The sequence below is a fragment of the Leptosomus discolor genome, chromosome 8, assembly GCF_034619465.1.
Source record: "Leptosomus discolor isolate bLepDis1 chromosome 8, bLepDis1.hap2, whole genome shotgun sequence".
Lineage (NCBI taxonomy): Eukaryota > Metazoa > Chordata > Aves > Leptosomiformes > Leptosomidae > Leptosomus > Leptosomus discolor.
Window position 1 is genome coordinate 46,177,486 of NC_141398.1, and position 18,858 is coordinate 46,196,343.

Sequence of the window (18,858 nt, forward strand, 5' to 3'; positions counted from 1 at the left end):
GCTTGGAGGCGGTGGGGAGAAGAGAGCATTGAGAATTAAAATTCAGCACATGGCTTTTCTTTGCGGGCTGTAATTAATCTTGCCAGTTTTTAAAGCTTTGAGAATCTGGTTAAGTGATAAAACACTAACAACTTTATATGACAGAGAGTTAGAAGCTCCCGCTATACACCCACCAGAGAAGATTAGGAGAGAGTGTTTGCAGGATTCACACTAAGCAGCAGAGAATACAGTTGAGAATTGTTGCACCGCATGATATAAAAACCACATTAATATAATGAAAGGTGTCGGGAATAATGTGAGAGCAGCTGTAATTAAATGTATCTTAATAAGTGCAACATCCTTCTTAAAGCTCTTATTTTTCAGACCTCTCAAACTTAGAGGATGTTCTTGCTGTTGGCAGGTGGCCTGGGAGGAGAGCTGGAGAGCGAAGCGAAGGACAGCCGGGCCCTGGAAGAGAGGAACAGTGTGACGAGCCAGGAAGAGAGAAATGAGGAAGATGAAGACATGGAGGATGAGTCAATTTACACCTGCGATAACTGTCAGCAGGACTTCGATTCACTGGCAGACCTGACTGAACACAGGGCACACAACTGTCCTGGAGGTAATGTTAAACTAGCTTTACAGTTCTGACAGGTGGTTAGCTGGGTAATTGGACATAGCAACAGCTTGAGGCCTCAAGTGAGATTAAAGAATTAATAATGTAATTTTACAGTTAATGTAATTTTATTGTGGTGCCTTGGGTAGCCTTTGTTCACTCCTTTAATAAAATTAAAATAAAAGCAACAGCTTTCCAATTGGAATCTGTCAGTAATTACGTTAGACAAAAATGTTGTGGGGTTTTTTTAATGCTAAAAGTTTCAGGCAGGGTATTTTTCCCTCTCTCTCCAAATGTAGGAAGATTAAAAAAGTTAAATGACTGAAGAGTTCAAAACTCACAGGAAGAAAGGCCTCTGAACCCTGTAAAAGAACAAGATGATTTCTGAGATTAAAATTCATAGTGTGAGTTTCATAATCCCACCTTAAAAATACACCGTTCTCCCTAGGTTATTATTGCATTGCCTTTTGAATTTTATGGAGGTGAGGATGGCATCAACCTATGCTGATCTTGCTTTTACTTTCTGTAAAGTAAGAACAAGCTCAGAGCATTGGTGTGAACAATTGCAACATATCTTGCTTTTGCACGGCTGCCTTTGCATGGCCAGCGGTAGCAGCAGGTATTCTGCAGAGCATGCTAAGCCGATTTACAGGGTAGTAAAAAGCTTTGCAGATTTTACGAAAGATTAAATAAAATCTTAGGAGGGGGAGTGCAGAAATATGTTCATATGTATTTAAATTGGAGATTCTCATCCTTCACCTTCCTGGAATTGAATACTCTGCCATCACTTTCCTCCGCACTTGTCTAAAATATTTTTAGGCAGTTGCTATTACAGCAGATGCATAGGTTGAGGCTGGCAGAGGGCAGGAGAGTTAGTTTCTCCTCCGGTGTAGCAGTATCCCATCTTCTTTCTCCTGAGTGCATATTCCTCCCTGGCCACTTAATTTGTTTGGTAATTAGTCTATGTTTTCTGCTCTTCTTTTTGTAAAATGATGCTCAGCCAAGAAAAAATACAGGAAACGGAGTACAGCAAGGGAGGGAGGGTCAGGTGGGGGCTTTGGCTCCGTCTGACTCCCCACCACGAGAGTATCCTCCCCTGTCTCACTTTGGTCTGCAGAGGAGACCCTCCTGCTCTCATTCCCATCTGCTTGCTGGGAGAAAGGACAGAGGGATGTTGGGGCTCTTCCCCAGCCTGCAGGTGGATAGGGACTGCGGTCCTACGCCTGGCCCCAGGGCTCCTTGCTCTATGCTCTCATTTAAACCCTACGTAAGTTGCAAACTTGAAAGGGTGTAAAATTGAAAGGCTACTTCTTCCAGGGTAATTTCTTGGCCAGCTCACAACTGTGGCATTGGCCTGAGACTTCTGCAAACGACACTCATACTCTACTGCAGGGTAATGAGCAAGAAAATGCCATAGACTAGAAAAATCCTTGTTTCCCAAACTGGAAGGTGAGGCGCACAGCCCATGCGGACATCGGTCCTTTCCAAAGGAGCACTCACAGGGACAGGTCATTCCGATGGCATCCCACATGGGGAGCGGGACAGGCAGGATCCCACCAGGGCAGGCGGGCAGCCCTGCAGCTGCAGGGCATGTCCCCAGCAGCTGTCCCTGGGTGGCTGCTGCTCCGTCGCTGCCCTGTCTCCTACTTGTGCCGGTACAGCTGCTCATGGTGTTGGGGCTAAGCCCCTTCCAAAAGAAAGGCTGTTTTTAGCCCAGGTGTCTGCTTGGGTCTGGTTCACTGTATGGTCCCCCAAACAGGTGTAATGGCACAACTGGGGGAGTGGAGCAGGGTGGAGAGGCACGGGAGCTGCTGGCAGGGAATCCAGAGGAGGAACATAAAGTTGTGACTGGAGATCAACAGCACTATGAAAAGGAGCAATTTTTTTCCCGAGGCAACTATACGTTAAAATGTAGCAACCTAGAGATTCTATTTGTATCAATACAGTCAGTGTTTTCACACCTCAGTTTTTATTTATCCTCAATGTAATATTCTGTAGCGAAACTAAGAAAAATAAATTACATTTTTTGAGACTTTTCAAAATAATTGGTTAGTATTCCCATTGCTAATTTTTGATTGCAGGTAGCATAACTTCATCTTTTACTGTCTTCACATGTGCTGATGATTTACAAAGACATTTTGTCATAAAAAGGCACTATATAACTATCTGCATATACATGAAATAGGTGCTAATTATCTCCATGTGAGAATATCCTTGTTCCAGAACAAGAGTGTCTGTTTTCTATTTAGTTTAGTGTCCTGAAGCGATTTAAAGTAAATAGGAAGATTGTACTCATATATTCTGGAATGAGAATGTTTCCATGAAGACAATCTGGAATATTGCTTGATACTTACATATCTTACCTTGAGGAAAAAAACCCTAACCCTTTCAGATCTACCAGTTCATTTGATAGCCATGAGAATTTTTGCTGAAAGCATGCAAAATTCATATCTTTGTTCAGTTCCTCTGAAAAGACATGCACCACCTGGGTGAAACTCTAAGACTGCATTAGGAAGTTTGGTGTTTCTAAAGATTTTACCCACAAAATAAGCTATTTGACTGTGTCCTTAGTTACCCTGCACTCTTTTTGCCTATAATGCCTGCCTGACACATCCGAGGTTGTAATGCGGTGCCTGACCTCTTGGCAAGCTAGGTTTTCATGACTTAGTCTGAAGCAGGGTTTTCAGTCGTGTCTACATGGCTCCAGATCAATACAGGTAATATTTGTAGTGATAATATCACCAGGCTGATAATACAATGTAACTAATGACTTCCTTTGGGATACTGAAGTTAGGAAGGTATTGTAGCTCAGGAGTGTTGCAGGATTACAAGAGATCACTCCAAAGAATAGGATAAACCATCTATTTCACTGGAATCCCTTAGAAATTCATTACGGCGTGCTGAAGTTATAATACAGTTTGAACACAGCTGCTTTGACATGTAAGGAGGTAACAAACAGCCATTTCCCCCCCTTGCTTTTTCATGTATTTCAGACTTGTTTCTTTGAGGACAAAACACTGCTGAAATCTAGACATCTCTGGTAGCATAAGTGTGTGGCATTCCTTTTGATGTCAGTGTAGTAGAGATATTCTCCTTCTGACAGAATTAGGTGCCTTTTGTACCTTTTGCTCATGACTGATGTCTGTGATTGCAGGTTGTAGGTTTCCAGTGTCTACGGGGATCTGAAAAGGGTCTAAATGGGGGCAGCTTGTTCTGAAAGAAAATCACATTTCCTTACTGGCTCATGTCTTCCCTTGTCTCCCAGCTTGCCCCCACAAATGAGCTCTCCTGCAGCAGTCCTGGAAATAGTGCCTTAAACAACTAGCAAGCATCTTGAAAAATACTGTAAGAATAAATAAAAACACCTAGTGTATACACTGGATGTGTTAAGCTTTTAAAATGAATTTAAAACTCACTGGCATCCCATCTCCCTTTAACTAGAGAAGACTGAGTTATTGCCATCGGCATCATGTGCAGTCTTTTTTATACATTTTTTTTACAGACTGCTGTTACAGTGTAGGTGTTGTAGCGTGATGCTGTCTTATAGCACTAGTGACAAGAGTAAAGAATTGCACGTGGATTTACAAACTACTATGTCCTCCAGCCAGCAACAGAGGCTGCACACATCAAGCAGCTATTCTGTGATACATTGTTGTCTGGTGGCTGATACCAAGTTTTTTGTTTTCTGATGAAAAGTGGCTAAAAACCCACGAGATTTGCTATTTCGCTTGTGTGTTTTAATCTACCTGTGTTAGCCTGGGTTTAGCTCCAGTATTTTATTGTGTTATTTTTGCTCCCTCCACCCATGTCACCCCATCCCATGGGTCAGAATAGCATCATGTAAGCTTTTTTCTTCAGTTTCTCAAGTGAATTTAGAGTGTTTTAAAGCAAATTAGTGCATCAGTGAAGCGGACAGAAGTAGGTTTCGGTGGGGTCTCTGAGCATTTCATGAGGTCCTCTTCTGTTGTTGATAACTTTACAGGTTGTCTGTTTCAAACAGCAGCAGAGCTATATATGGATATTGCCAGCTTGGAAGCGGCTGATTTTTCTAAACTACTGTACGGTAGGAACTAGTTTATAATTAAAGTCTTGCAGTTGCTCCTTTTAAATGCCCTGTAACTTGTACACTAGGCTTACATTTGAAATAAGGTATTGTAACTGTTTCATGCTAGTGTATAATTTTGCATTTTGTTGTATTTCACCTGCTACAAGAATTATAATTGCCATGCGACCGTATATGCGGGATGCTTATCCAGAAAACCGTATACGGCAGCTTGTCAACAAGTGACAATGTCTCATGAATGTTTTTGTCAGGTGGCTCTTTGTACTTCCCACTGACAAAGAGAGACTTCTTACATGTATTTCCAAAATTAGCCCTCTCCCCCCAAATTGAAATCTTTGGTCTCACCTGATTGGCAAGTCAGATATTTTCTGTCTTTTTGCTGCTGCTGTTGTTGCATCTTTAAATTAATGAATTACTCATTGTCCTCCACAAAAGAAACTGAAATATAGTTGTGAAAAAGCAGTGTGGAAACTTAATTATACACCTAGTTTATACAGCTGTGTCTCTAATGACCTACTGGCCCTAATTACCGTGTTGTGGCTCAGTCTGAGTGCTCTTGTCCTTGCCAGAATTCTGCTCCTTTCTCTTAACCTGACTAGTGTTTCAAGCTAAAAATAATAACAAGTTCCGTTTTTTGTTCTTTTCTACATTGTTGTGCTGAAATGCAGTTTTCCTTCTTTCCAGAGGTCATAGCAGTGTTTTAAAATTGACACCAGAAAAGCTCAGTAATATCACAAACTGTAAAAAAATGGATTTTCCCTGGAGTCTTCAGCTCTCACTGTCTAAATCTGAAAATGGGCACTGGGGTAGTGTTTTTATTGTCAGTTGCTTGGAGGGCTCTGGGCAGAGGCTCCTGTCCTTAGTTTGTCCCAGGCGTCCCCTCTGCAGGTGCAGGGGCAGCAGGGGTCCCGAGGGCTTGGGCAGCCGCCTTGGCCGCGGTGCCCAGGCATTCCACATGTCTCCCTGTAGTCAGTATTTGTGCCTGTCAGTGTTGAGAGCTCCAAAACCCCAGATTATTGCAGGGGTAAGCTTGGCTGGGTGGTCCGCGGTCTGGGTGCCCTGACTGCTGTCACCACACAGGTGATGTCTGAGTTTGCCTGGAGGCTCCCAGCCAGCCTGTGAGGAGGCTCTTTGCAAGACTTCTGCCTATGCATACCAGAAAATTAGTGTGCTGATAAGGTGCTGCACTGCCTGACTTTCTACAGAGGTGCTCACCGAAATATGTATTTATCATAGAACATAAGGCATATTTGTTTATCTGAATTTGGATCTGAAGTCAAACAGAAGCACAGTTGCCAATTTAATGACAAACAAGGCATATGGTAACCTTGCCGATACAGTGGTTTCCCAGTGCATCCTGTGCAATGTGTTTCCTGCCAGCACTGGCTCTGCCCCCGCGCAGGGGGTTTCGCATGAGTGGGGGCTGCCTGCGAGGGTGCTTTTAGTGTAGCGTTTAATGTATTGCATACGTTTGTGAAAGTTGTGCAAAGTGTAATGCTCCCTAACAGCATTGCTTATCTGGCAGGTCGGAGGGTCATCTGGCAGGCAAAGGTAGGTGAGACCCCTGGGCTGCTCCGCTCTGGCTGCGGCACATGGCCCCGTGCTCAGCCCTTCTGCACGGGAGGCGTTAGCGGGGGCTGAGCCTCAGCAATTGTTTCTCGGGCCTTCTCTTGGATTTTGCAGGCGTGCCGGTGCCTGTAAGGATTTGTGGTGGGGAGGTGCATGAATTTAAAACAATGCTTGCTCGCCATAAGCACCCAGCTCGCGATTTTCTTTGTGGCCTTGTGGAGGGTCTCCCACAGTGGGGGCACGGCGGCGAGCCCATGGCAGATCCCCAGCCACGCGGGAGCTGGTGCGAGGAGCCGGGCAGTGTGCTCGCCGATAAGAGCGTGCCAGTGTGCCAGGCGCCGCCCTCTGCAAATCGCCACTGCCACCTTTGTGCCGGGTCCCTCCGGGGACAGTGGCAAGGGAGGCAGCACCAGGCACTGTGCATGCAGATAGGAGCACTGCCAGCACAACTGCGGGCGGCTTGGTTGCATATAACCAAAACCCCTGGCAGGAGGGGAGGTAATGAGCTACCTCTACCCCTTTCTCAGCCTCCACGTAGCAGCAGTCATCGTGAACAGCCTGGCTATGCATTCTGAGGCTGCACAGACGTTTCTTAGCAATGATGATGTCTTTCCTTAAGCAGCATGTTTTTCGTATAGAAATAACGTTTTCCCTGTCATTTTTAAACATATGGCCCAGTGAGGAGCTGAGGATGACACGTTAGCGTGCTGGTATTGGCAAGGGACTATTTGATTCTTGCTACTTTAATTGAGTTCTTTTATCTACTTTTATCTAGTTCAGAAAGTAGTCTGCAAAGTAAGCACAGGTATACATGAAAATGGATAGAAGAGAAATAGGGTGCATGTTTTAAACGAGGCCTCTTAAACAAAGCACATGTCCCTTTGAAGTCGTGAGCAGTTTGGCACTTGGCTGTCTGAAAAGCCACTCTCACCTCCTGGTACATTGCTGCATCAGGAATGGGGAGGTGAACAAAGACCGAAGCACCCCAAATGCTGCAAAGCAAGAGTTAGCTGCCAGGTGCTGGCCGTGAGAGCTCCCGCATGCAGCAGGACCTGTGTTTGTGAACTGGAGCCCGTCCAGCTCCCCCCTGAACCACCCCAGGCCTCACACAGCCCTTCTGGGGCACCAGGGGTGCCTGAGCTCCACCTCCCCTTCTCCCCCACTTTGGATTTCTGTTTGCAAAGGATAATCCATTGCCATGTTACAGCAGAGGAAGTATTGTGTGGGTCTGCGTAGGGCAGGTTTGTTTCTTGGCATTCCAGAAATGTAAGTAAATGATAAATGTTTTTTTGAAAAAGAGGAGGGAGGGGTTGTAGTGGAAAGGCTCCTTCCAGGGCTGGAGCCTGCTGAGTGCTGCAAGGGCAGCTGTGCCTGCAGGAAGGAGGATCACTGCTGCCCTAAGCAGGTCCCAGCATTCAGGGGGTTGTAGACAAAACCCAATATGTGAAACTCAGTTCAGAAATGCAGTCAGGATAGCCTGGAGACTACAACAGATGCATACTTGTTATAAAGTGGCCTTTAATAATGCCTTAGAGAGATCGGTGGAGGATGTGCTAGGGTTGTCCTGTCTCAGACGGACAAGAGAATAGATTGTTTGTGGCTAGGGTGCTGCTGAAGTGCGCACACTGCCTTCCTGTGGGTTGTTGAGGGACAAAACCCTGTTGGCCCTATCAACGACCTTGGTGGATTCCAAGCCATCAAGATCTTCAGACTGCAGATGTGAGCAGTGAAAGAGACGTGCACTGCAAATCTGCTTTTTTCCTGCTTTCTTCCCCTATCCCTTAGCAGATCATTGGGTAAGTAGTCTTCATATAAGGATGGCTGTACTGAGCCAGCCTGACAGTCCCATAGCGCCGTTTCCCAGAACATTCTCCTAGCTGTCAGCAAACTTATCTGGGTGCTTCTTAGTACTTTTTATTCAAATTCCTCAGATAATCTTCTTCCATGAATTTCCATTTTGAAGTTTCTTGTTGAAGCAAAGTATACATTTAGCATTTCCCGTGGTGGGGACCCAGAGTTCAATTATGCACTGGGGAAAAGTGTCCCCTTTTTTTCACTTCAGCTTTGTCATCTGCTTTCATTTGATACCCTCCGCTGCTTCTGGTAGAGGAGACGGAGAGCAATTGCCCCTTTTCCACCTTCTCCACCCACTCATGCCTGAGCAGACTTCTTTTGCTGCCCCCTCCACTGTCTCCAAATCCAAATTTGCAGTCCTTCTACTGATACCCCCTATATCTTGACCCAGAGTAAGAGTCTGAAGCACATGGTAAAGCATGGCTGATAGGACAGCGCACGAGTAAGGTATCCTTCATCCCTAGTGCTAGAGATGTGGTCACATTCACGTGTCTGTCCTGGTTCCTGAGCAGGAGGAGAGGGGTAGTGCTTGTCCTGGTGTGAAGACCTGGCAGACAGAAAGATGGTGTCTGGTCATGTAGGGGAAAAACAATTAAGACTTCAATGTTTATTAAGAAAAAAGCAAACAGCAGTGCATTTCAAGCACTCATCACACAACATAATTTTTCTGTTGGAAGTAGTGGGATTAAAAAAGTCTTTCTAATGTTGATTTCTTTGAATTTGTAGAATATAAATGTTTTTTTTAAAAAACAATTAAAAATAAAGGAAGTGTGTGTACAAACATTGTCAAGAATTCCTATCTTTCATTTTTTAAAAACAAGCTCTAGAAAAAATCCCCACAGAAGTTCTGTAGTGCATATTTGAATGCTTTTGTTGTAGCCTCATTAAACTTGGCTTGTCTGCAGATACAGCTGGCATGTTATTAACTGTGCTTCAGGCTTGGGGAAGCCAGAAAGCAGCCTCCACCCCCCAGTGCCGGCTGGCTTTAGGGAAACGTGCCAGCATGGGTTGGTCCTCTTCTTCTGGCTGGCTTTGGGAGCGCTCACTGGAGCATCTCCGCATGGCCTCTGGGTCCGGGAGCCCAGAGCTCAGCCTACCTCAAGTGCCGACTCGAGGGAGGGCTGTGTGGTGTCCTCTGTGCTGGCTGGCAGCCCGCACCCACGCAGCACAGCGGTCCCTTGTGAGCAGGATGGATCCACTGAGGTATGTGGCCCCCCATGGACAACCTCAACCAGGTGCTTGCGTTCTCTGTAGGGGTCTCACACCTTTCTTTACTGTGGGCTGGCAAGAAGCATTTTAGCAATCATCTGCCAAATAGTTTCTCTGTTCTGAACAAACTCGTTATTGGACTGAACCAGTCAAATAAATTGAATAAGGGAAATATTTTCGCTGCACCTGCTGGAGCGGCTGTTGCTCTCCAAGCTGGGTTTGCACATCAGAAGACCTTCACCAGCGGTATAAGCAGCTTCTGACTTTCTTTAAAGCTTTGGCAACAAGTATGTACCTTTTGAATGCTGTTTTGTTTAAGTAATTTTAATACGCATTTTTAATAGTAAGGCAAATGTTAAAAATGCATTTCATAATTTCATATTAAATTCAAAATTGTTGAAAATATATTCAGTAGAAATTTAAGTTAAATAATGTGTATTAAATATAGGTAATGTTATTCAAACTTCTCACTTATTACAACCGGCTTTCATTGTCTTAACTAATGAAAAAATTGATTTGGGGTTTTCAAGGCATTTGGTCTGTTCATGTTAAATACTTCCCAGGGCATTTGAGCACTTTGTAATCTTTAAACATTTAGGCTAGCAACTCCTTTCTGACACAAGGAAGTACTATTTGTATTTTTATCATCAAGGAATCTAATTCGGCTTAAGTTTTGGCTGTTACTGGAAGGGGGGTATTCCTTCCTTCCATCTCCTACCTTATGCTGGTACAAGGTCTGTGTTGTCTTTGGGAGCTGACTTTGCTGACAATTAAAAGGGTTAATTTTTAGTCTGTGCAGCTCTTGGATCTGGTGCCCTATGGAGCTGCACAAACCTTATGTCAACATGTGGGGGATGAGACATCAGGGTTTGGGGAGAATTCAAGACCTTCCCCCTTAACAGCCTGAGTTGTTTTGGATGAAAATGACTGTAACTGTGGCTTCATCAATTTGCGTAATCACACGTATGCAATTGGTGGGAGAGAAGGTCTTTAACCCAGGTGGGTTTTGTTGCTGGTGACACATGTAACTGTGGGAGTGAGTTTCCCCTGAAGGTACCATTTTTTTAACATGTGGGTCCACCTCTTCTTTAGCTTCCGTGAAAATCTTTCTCAGCGTAATGGTGAAAGACTTTTTGGCTCCTCCTTATGTTGCTACTCAATTACTGTTAGCCTTGCTGAGGAGGACATAAGGAAAGGCTGAAGAAGCCCATTGCTTTTCTCTTCTCCAGGGAATCTGTTACATTAAACATTTGAATAGATTTTTGAACATAATTCCCAGTCATTTCCTCTACAGTGAACTCAGTTCACTCGTGCAGACTTTGTACTTAATGATATCTCTTAAAATAAATTAGATTTGATACAATTTATATTAAATGGTCATTTTAGAAATCTACATCTACTAATTATTCATTAGAAAATTTGGAAAGACAGAAGTAGAATTAATTCCCTTTATGACCTTGCAGTCTACAGAAATATACATATATACACCTGTGTTCATTTTCTCTGAGCAAAACTGAATGCAGGTTATTTACTGGACTCCAAGAGTAGTCTAAGCAGGTTTCAATTACATTGTTCAATCTGCATTAATGAACCATAGCAACCAACCAGGCCAACACCAGCCAAAAATTCAACATGCCTCTAGGATGGTTTTTTAACACTTACGGTAATACTCAGCTTGCTGTCTGTCTCTGCCTCATATGGGATTTTGCTTTTGTGAGTTCTGGTTGTCTCCTTGGGGGACCGCTCTCTTCCCTTCCCTCTCTCTGTTGCCTGTGCTGGTGTCCCTGTGGGCTCCCTCCTTGAAGGCTGTTTCCTTGCTTGCTCCCTTCTGGACTGCCACCATTTTTCATCTTGCTCATGGCAGTCTTCTCCCTGACACTGTGCTGCCATTTGCCCTTTCCTGGTCCTGCATGCAACTGAGTCACTTCACAGTTCATAGGTTTAAGTTACACCTTACTGTGTTACTGTTTTCTCCTTTACTCTCAGCTGCAGTTGCCCTTTTGTCCATTGTCCGAGAGCTCGCTCTTCCTTGGGGCTCTGTACACATGCAGAGCCTTCCTTGAACCATCCCATGGGGATCAGCATCTGCAGATCTTCTTGAGGTGCTGTGAGAAATCCAGCTGCTCTAAGTGCCCTTTCAGAGGCAGTCTCAGCTAGGTTCAGACAAGCTACAGACATATGCTAGTCAAATCTTTGTTCACAAAACCTAGCAAATTATTTAATTTGCATTCAGACTGCATCCAGATCCAGCCTGGATAGCTGCTTGATCTCACCTTACAGCCCTTCTCTACTCCTTCCTCTCTTACAGACACTTGCTGTGGTTTGTTTTACAAGAGCTGTTTCATGTAGGAATTGTATTCCATTAGGTGTTTTAATGGTATCCAGTGTAACCGGGTTTGATTTTGATCAGAGCCTCTGGTACATGTAAGTTCAGCAGATAGTATTCCTCAGTTTTTGCGGAGGATAAACTGTCATCTTGAGGAGGTAGTCACAACACTGTTGTGTGCCTCACACAAATAAGACAAATTTAGTGCAAAAATTAAAACAAAAGAAAATGAAAGTCAGTAGGATTTTCTTGTCTCGTAGCTTAAAGGAGAGAATACTGAGTTTTCTGGCTGCCAGTTTAAACTCTGGAAATGAAAACATCGGGAAGGAAGATGCTCTTTTTCTTAATAACTAGGTATACACATACATATCTATGATGTACAAAATGCTTCATTTTATGTTAATCAGTTCAGTTTTGAAGAGCTGAATAGCTAAAATTGGCTGTATTGAAAATAACATCGTTACTTTGGGGGAAAAATAGTCTTAGGTAAAAGAGAAATGGGGAGAGCCAGTCCTTACAGCAAGTTGGGGGGAGTGATTTTCCGAGTGGTACTGGAGTTGGGAAAAATGCAATCTGAGTTAGCAAAACCGTCTGCTTTTCCAGTGGCTGCCACAGTAATTGGCCGTGCATGTCCAGATCACCAAGTGACAGGCGGGAGGCTCAGCTCTTGGAGAGCTTGGCCACTCCAAGCAGGGGGGAGAGGGAGGGAGGGAGGGAAAGAGAATGGGGAGAAAAAACAATTTGTGAACTTGCCCCTTTTGAGATAGCAAACGCTCCTCTGCCCATGCCCGGGATCATGGCTGAACAGCCGGCAGCTGCATCCCACTCTTCTTCTGCTGTCAGCGAATGTCACTGCAGAAACCTCAGTATTTTCAAGGAGCCACTATTTGTACATAGGGAATAGAGGAAACTCATGGATAGAAATGTTGTGGTGTGTGGGCTGCTCTGGATTTTACAGTGAAGAAGATGATCTCCACAAATGTTTTAAATTAGCCTATCCTTGATAATTCTGGTGGTGTGGAGGCCAACCAAAATTTCAGGAAAAAATAAGTTGCTCTGTTAAAGCAGACGTGAAAAAAATGAAGGGCTTAACTTTTGTCCTGAGGGTGATAAAACAGCACCACACAGCTGAAAATCAATCTGACCTTCACCCACGTGATGCTGTTGTCTCAGTCTGTCTTTCATTTCCTTTGGTTGAGTGAAGGCCATGGCATTCAGTAGGGAGAAAAGCCAGAGGGAGGTGGGGAGAATCCTGTTTTCTCTGGAAAGGCTTCGGTGCTTGCATAAGTGGACTCCATAAAAAGAGTTGCTGTAAAACTTTGAATTTAAAAAAAAAAAAAAAAAAAAAAATCTTCTCTTAATAGCCAGAAATCACATTAAGGTAAAGAAGATATGTGCTGTGGGGGGAAAAAAAAAAAAAAAAAGTGTTTGAGATATAAAACATTCTGTTTTAATTAAACCTAGAATTAGTTGGTATTTTGAAATGAAGGCAGCAACAGGAAACCTGCACATTCATTTAAAAACAGAAATTTGTACCCAAAGGGGGGAAAAAAGGCCAATTATTTTTTCCAGAGGTATTTTAGCATTCTGTGTTGCAGGCTTTGCACAAACAAAGAGAAGGTACCCAGACACACGTGTATTTACATCTACATCAATAAATCAACAGATAGGGCTTGTGTATAAGCAATATTATTGATTTTTTGATTTTCAAAATAGAGGTATAATTTCAATTGGTGAACTATTCATTTTGCGCAACATCCTGCAGCAAGTGGTTCCCACCTAATTCTCCTGAAGACAGAGAATGAACTAAATGAATGAGTAGAATTCTGTGCAGAATTTAGTTCTATTAAACAACAGCACTAACAATGGGGAAAACTATGTGCATAAGCACATCTTTGATATTCCTTTAACATCTTGAAAGTAATTAAAAGTGCAATTCATAGTTGTTCATCCAGTCCCCTGCTTCTTCAGTCCTTGTTGAATTTAAGTGCGACCCAGAGCCAAAAAGTTGGCAGATATTTCTTTTGGAAAACAGCAAGTTTTCCACACAGGCTTTACAAAACTAAGATTACTTTAAGTTCTGCCTACCCTAAACTGCAGTTTTTCTGATTCATCTCATCACACGCAGATAATGTCCTTTCATGTCATAGTCATAAACTACTCTGTTGCTTTATATTTTCATGCTACAGATACCCTAGTTACTGTAGCATGGAGAGAATTAGAGATATCTGCTATTTTCTTTGTTCAGTCAATGTTGCTGGTTTTAGGAAGGTCTATAAGAAATGTCAACTTCTTGTTAAAAAGATAAAGACAGAGATTGGGTTTAGCTGTAGAGATTAATCTTCACTTCATAAAGGTTAACAATTAAACAATATGTTCATTCATCTATTTGGGATGATGGAGATTAATTTGTGGCTGTAGCTTTTTATTTAAGTGTGGTTTGTCTGATGTGCCAACCATCATGGATGCTATTTTACATAGTATTAAAAAAACCCAAACCAGCAAATGTAAAAGATGTTGGGCCCTTTTCTTGGCGAGCTCTGCTACTCAGGTCTCCATGTGATATGCCAAAATGCTATTTGCATAAATGTAGAATTTAATAAGTTATCATTCTGATTAACGCCATTAACTGCTTAACTACTGTAGAAATTGGCTTCCAAAGTTGCTTGATGGTAGCTGTTGCTCTCCACGTCATTCCATTTGCTGTCTCGCTGGGGATAATGGTATGCAAGGGAAAGCAAGAAGGTCAAGGATCTTTTTGTTTAGTCTCTTTGCACATTAAAAGTTCTATTATGTGTTTGTATTGCATGTGGTTTCCAGTCTGTTGGCTACAATGCTTTCAAAATCCATTGATGATGAGTTTGTGAAGCTAAATATATCTTGTGGGTTATGACTACCAAGCTATCACTTTGTATAGCAGTCAGGGCCAATATTTAACAAGTGTTTTTCAGAATGAGGAATTTTGAAACCGAGTCAAATCATCTTACAAAAGGGTTAACTGAAATGCTAATACAGAAAATGCTTGGTCTGTGCAGATGGTGGGGGTGTTTGGAGCTATACTGTGCTATTTGTGGGGAAGTGGTTCCCAGGTTGGGTTTTTTTATGGGTTTTTCTGGGGGTGGGGGTGGACTGTGGTATTGTTGTGAATGACACAGCCGCCACAAAGCTGAATGGGGCTGAAAAAAGTGGTGTCCTCTACAGCCATCCCTTTCTTTGCCCCAGCAAGAAGTAGGTGCAGCGTGCTCGGGGGGGGGGGGGGGGGGAATATGCATGGGGGCCCCATATGGGCTCACCCCATGGCTTCCCGCTGCCCTGTTGTCTGCCCCCCCCCAGGAGCACAGCCGCCCTCCACACGGCTGGCAGGGCACTTGGGCTCCACTGAGACCTCACTGCTGCTTCGTGCCCGACATTTAAGGGAATGCAAAACCAGACTGCAGGATGCAGCCACATCCTAAGGGCTGGCACAGCCGCCTTGCTCGTTTTCACTCTCCAGCTAGTAGACTGACCTTTTAAAAAAACAGTTTCAGTGGCTGAGAAACACTGACAATAGCTTTAATAGATTATATTTTGGTATTAAATAGCTATGGCTACATCTTGATAAAGTAAACTAGCATCCATAAGCATGTTTCAGCTGATTGTTTCAGGCCGTGTACAAACTCAGGCAGATGTCACTGCCTCCTTGCCAGGCGTTAGCGCGAGACACTAATTTTCTTTCAAAATGAAAGCAGAGATTTTATTTTTCTTAAAGCAATTTGTGTTCTGACTGCATGAGTACCTTCACACCTGTCAAGTGAATCCAGTGTGCTCATTCTCAAGGGTAACCTGACATCTGGGAAATTCTTCTTCAGCCCAGACTGATCCCCTTCGCAGCATCTTTGGTATTTTGAATTGAAATGGAGTTACACCATCACATATCATCCTTTGCATTATTCTGTTCTGCTCCAGTATATCCCTGCTTTTATAACTTTTGGTTTAAATCCCACTCTCAGGCTGTTTCAGGAGTGTTGCAGTTATCTGTAAGCTGTCTTGCTTTTCACTGCAGAGCTGGTAAGCTCAAAAACATCTGCAGGCAGGGTCAGTCCAGCTTGCTAGTCTTTAGAGGATATTTACAAAGTTTCATAAGGCTTGGACCCATACCCACACCCATCCTAGATGCAGTGTCTGCAGATTTATCCCCAAGAGCCTCTTACAAGCTTTGTTTGTATTACTATCTAGAGCTATCCCACTGCAGAAATCCTCAGGAGAGAGAAGTGGTCAAGAGTACTTAGAAACATCTGTTAAAAATTCAGACAAACACTGCACTGTCACTAGAAGCAGTTAGGATGGGGCGAATGAAATTTATCATGTGGTGCTACAGGAAAAAGAGACTTTTTTTGTTCCTTCACTTTTCCTTAAAAATCAATAGTTTGGTCAGCAGATACAGGAAAATGACCCTGCAGAGCACACTTGGGGCAGAGAGCTGATTTTTACCAATGTCACAAACTCACTTGAGAGCCAAGCCTTGCGGTCCTACGGGAGCACTGTTTCCAGAGTACTTGCGTTTGATTCATCACATGCTTTCTACTTGTTTCAAGAAACCTGCATTAATTGTGCAGGTCTAGAGAGTGGCAACATTAGGAGATAAAGTGACTTCACTGTGAATTTTCTATTGCTTGCCATACTTAGGCAAAAGGGAAGAAGTTGTAGCAAAAAATCTAATGGATGAACTCTCCAACTGGTTGCTGTTTTGTGTGTGGCTACATACTGGATTCAGTGAGTACTTGAGAAATATTGGCATTTGTCCTCGATGATGTGTCATGAAGTTACAGGCAATTTGGCAGAAAACTCAAGTTTTCTTATGTATGAGGCTGGACTTGCTATGATGTTGCATTTCTTCATTGTAGTAGTCCATCTCAGTCCCCCACCCGACCCCATTCTCCATTGAGTACTCTCATCTCCCTTTCCCACCCTCTGCCTACAAGCAGGACAAGAAGCAACACAAGCTGTGCTGGTCGGCCAGGTGGCACATGCGTGCTGGTTGCCTAGGACAGGCCCAAGAGCGGGGATAAGTGCTGACTCTGTTCTTAGCCTTTCTCTCAGCAGAGACATGAACTGCGGTCTCCATCCTACCCAATCAAAGGTAGGTTCGCCAATCTTATAGAAACTCCGTTTCTGTTGGAGCCCTCTATCCCCAGCCTGGTGTGATTCAAAAGTTAATAGGAAGGGACAAACAGTTAAGACGTATGACAGGCAATATGATCACATAAACCTTGTTTTCTTAGGATGCCAGGCTGAAAAAATGAACACAAAGCTCCTGAGAATGAATGAGTCACTTCAGATTGAGACTTCATGGACAATGTTGGCTTTGTTATTAGTCTGCAGGTAGTGAGAGGATAGGGTTAGGGAGAATTTCCAGAAATGTAGGAGAGTCATTATTAGAAGGGTAAAGCTTCCTCTGGCATGCATCCCCCATAGTGGACCCTGCATTACCCTGGTCCCTCCTCTTTTTAGGAGCCTTTTGAGGAAAAGCCTCCTGTGACAGGAACATCTCTCAAGTCTTTTCATCTGTGAGCTGCCAGGTGAAAGAATGGGGCTAGAGAACAAAAGATGTTCAGATACCGCAGACAAGCTTTTGTAGGATCTGCCACGTCAGCTGTCTCTTATAAGGTCTGCTGTATTTTCTGTTGATGGTGCTCTTCCCCCGAGGATTTCCCCACACCTGGGAACGCCTGCCATAACCCTCACTGATATTTTCCTCAATGCCTTTCATTTCTGCATACAGATGGAGCTGGGATATCACACACTGTCCTTGCCCTTATTCTGTTCTGCTCCTTGCCAGTCCCAGCTTTCGAGGCTGGGAGCTTTCATCCCACCTCCCTCTCAACCTTTTTCAGGAGGGGCTTTGCAATTATTTATAAGCTAGCTGATCCTATTTTCTGACATTTCCAGTGTAGTCTGCGGAAAAGGAAAGCTAAGTATGTGTCCTCTAGTTTTACAGGGAACAGAAGACTTGAAGTAAATCTTGCTGTTCTGTGTTAGCAAGTTATTCTTGGTTTTTTAGGAGGCAGGGAACCCTCCCTTTAACATCAGTGGTCTTCTGGGTGGAAAAAGGCTTAGTGGCCTGTAACCATCTCTTGACTTTGATGTGTTTGGAGATCCTGGAGGTGCAAGCAGCCAACTCACTTGCATGCTTGGCAAGGGGAGGCTGACTGTCCTGCTTATCCTGTATTCCTGTTTGCCATGCTCAAGTGGGTTTTCTCTGTCCCTCCTCCTACCATGTCAAAATAAGAAGCACCATGTGATTTACCTCCTTTTCCTTCCACTTGTTGTGTTCTGGGGCTTGAGATTTTCCAAAATATATCATAGTAAGAGGCAAAGCTATAATGATTTGGGCCTCATAGCTCCTCTGGAGGCATCTTTAGGTTCTCTGAACGAAATAAACATCTATTCAAGCTGAAGAGCAGCATTTTTGCATTTTGCTGCTGCAGATAGGTGGGAGGAGTGACTAACTGTTCCTCTGGAAGTAGTAAAGCAGACAGGCTTGTCTGCTGCCCAGTGCTACAAATTGGGTGATGCACTTACCTATTCACCCCATCCTCCACCACACTGGTGTTTTGCTTGCTTACATGCATTACATATGTGTGAGAGAATTATAGGTCTCTCAGCTACCTTCTCTTTTAAAGATAACTCAAAATACAGAGTCTCTGCTAAGGAGAGATGTATTCCCTCTCCAGTGTTATGCACACAGAAATAAAATTTCTTTTGCTTTTGACCAACCTTAGATAAAAACTGATGGTTGCAGCTGAATCTCACTTTGAGTTTTTCATTAAAACTGTTCAAAGCAAACTGCAGGGTGGAGGATCTCGTGTGAGCCAAAACTAACCTCCTTGTTCCTGCCAGTGAAGCTGTATTGCCAAATTTCACACAGCCGTGTTCTCTAGCACCTCCTTTGAACACGAGTGTGGTTCTGGAGGTCATTTTGAAGCTCCTACTTGAAACACTCTCTGTGAGCTAGTAGAGCATTTTCTGGCACTTAAGCTTCTATATCTGGTGGCTGTTTGTGCTATACAGAGCAATGGCTCACTAAAGGAGAAAAAAAGATTTCTTAGAAAACCTTTCAGAAAAGCTAAGGTTATTTTTCAGCTGGAAGTGCTATTGGTGAAATTGGTGCGGCAAGTCACCTCTGCAGTGTTTCTAAGAATTATGAGATAGTGTAGCGGCTCATCTGAATACTCTTTTTGTATGATTTTTGCAGCCAGTGAC

The 18,858-nt window shown here is 43.6% G+C and overlaps 1 protein-coding gene across 1 annotated transcript in view; it reads left to right on the forward strand.

Moving 5' to 3' along the window:
* Positions 1–489: 489 nt before the first annotated feature.
* The window catches only part of ZNF423 (zinc finger protein 423), a 164,739-nt gene continuing 146,370 nt past the window's right edge, over positions 490–18,858 (forward strand). The window contains exons 1-2 of the mRNA XM_086468823.1: positions 490–601; positions 4,578–4,658. Coding sequence (XP_086324949.1) covers positions 505–601; positions 4,578–4,658 — 178 coding nt within the window. The 5' untranslated portion in view covers positions 490–504. The remainder of the gene's footprint in view (positions 602–4,577; positions 4,659–18,858) is intronic.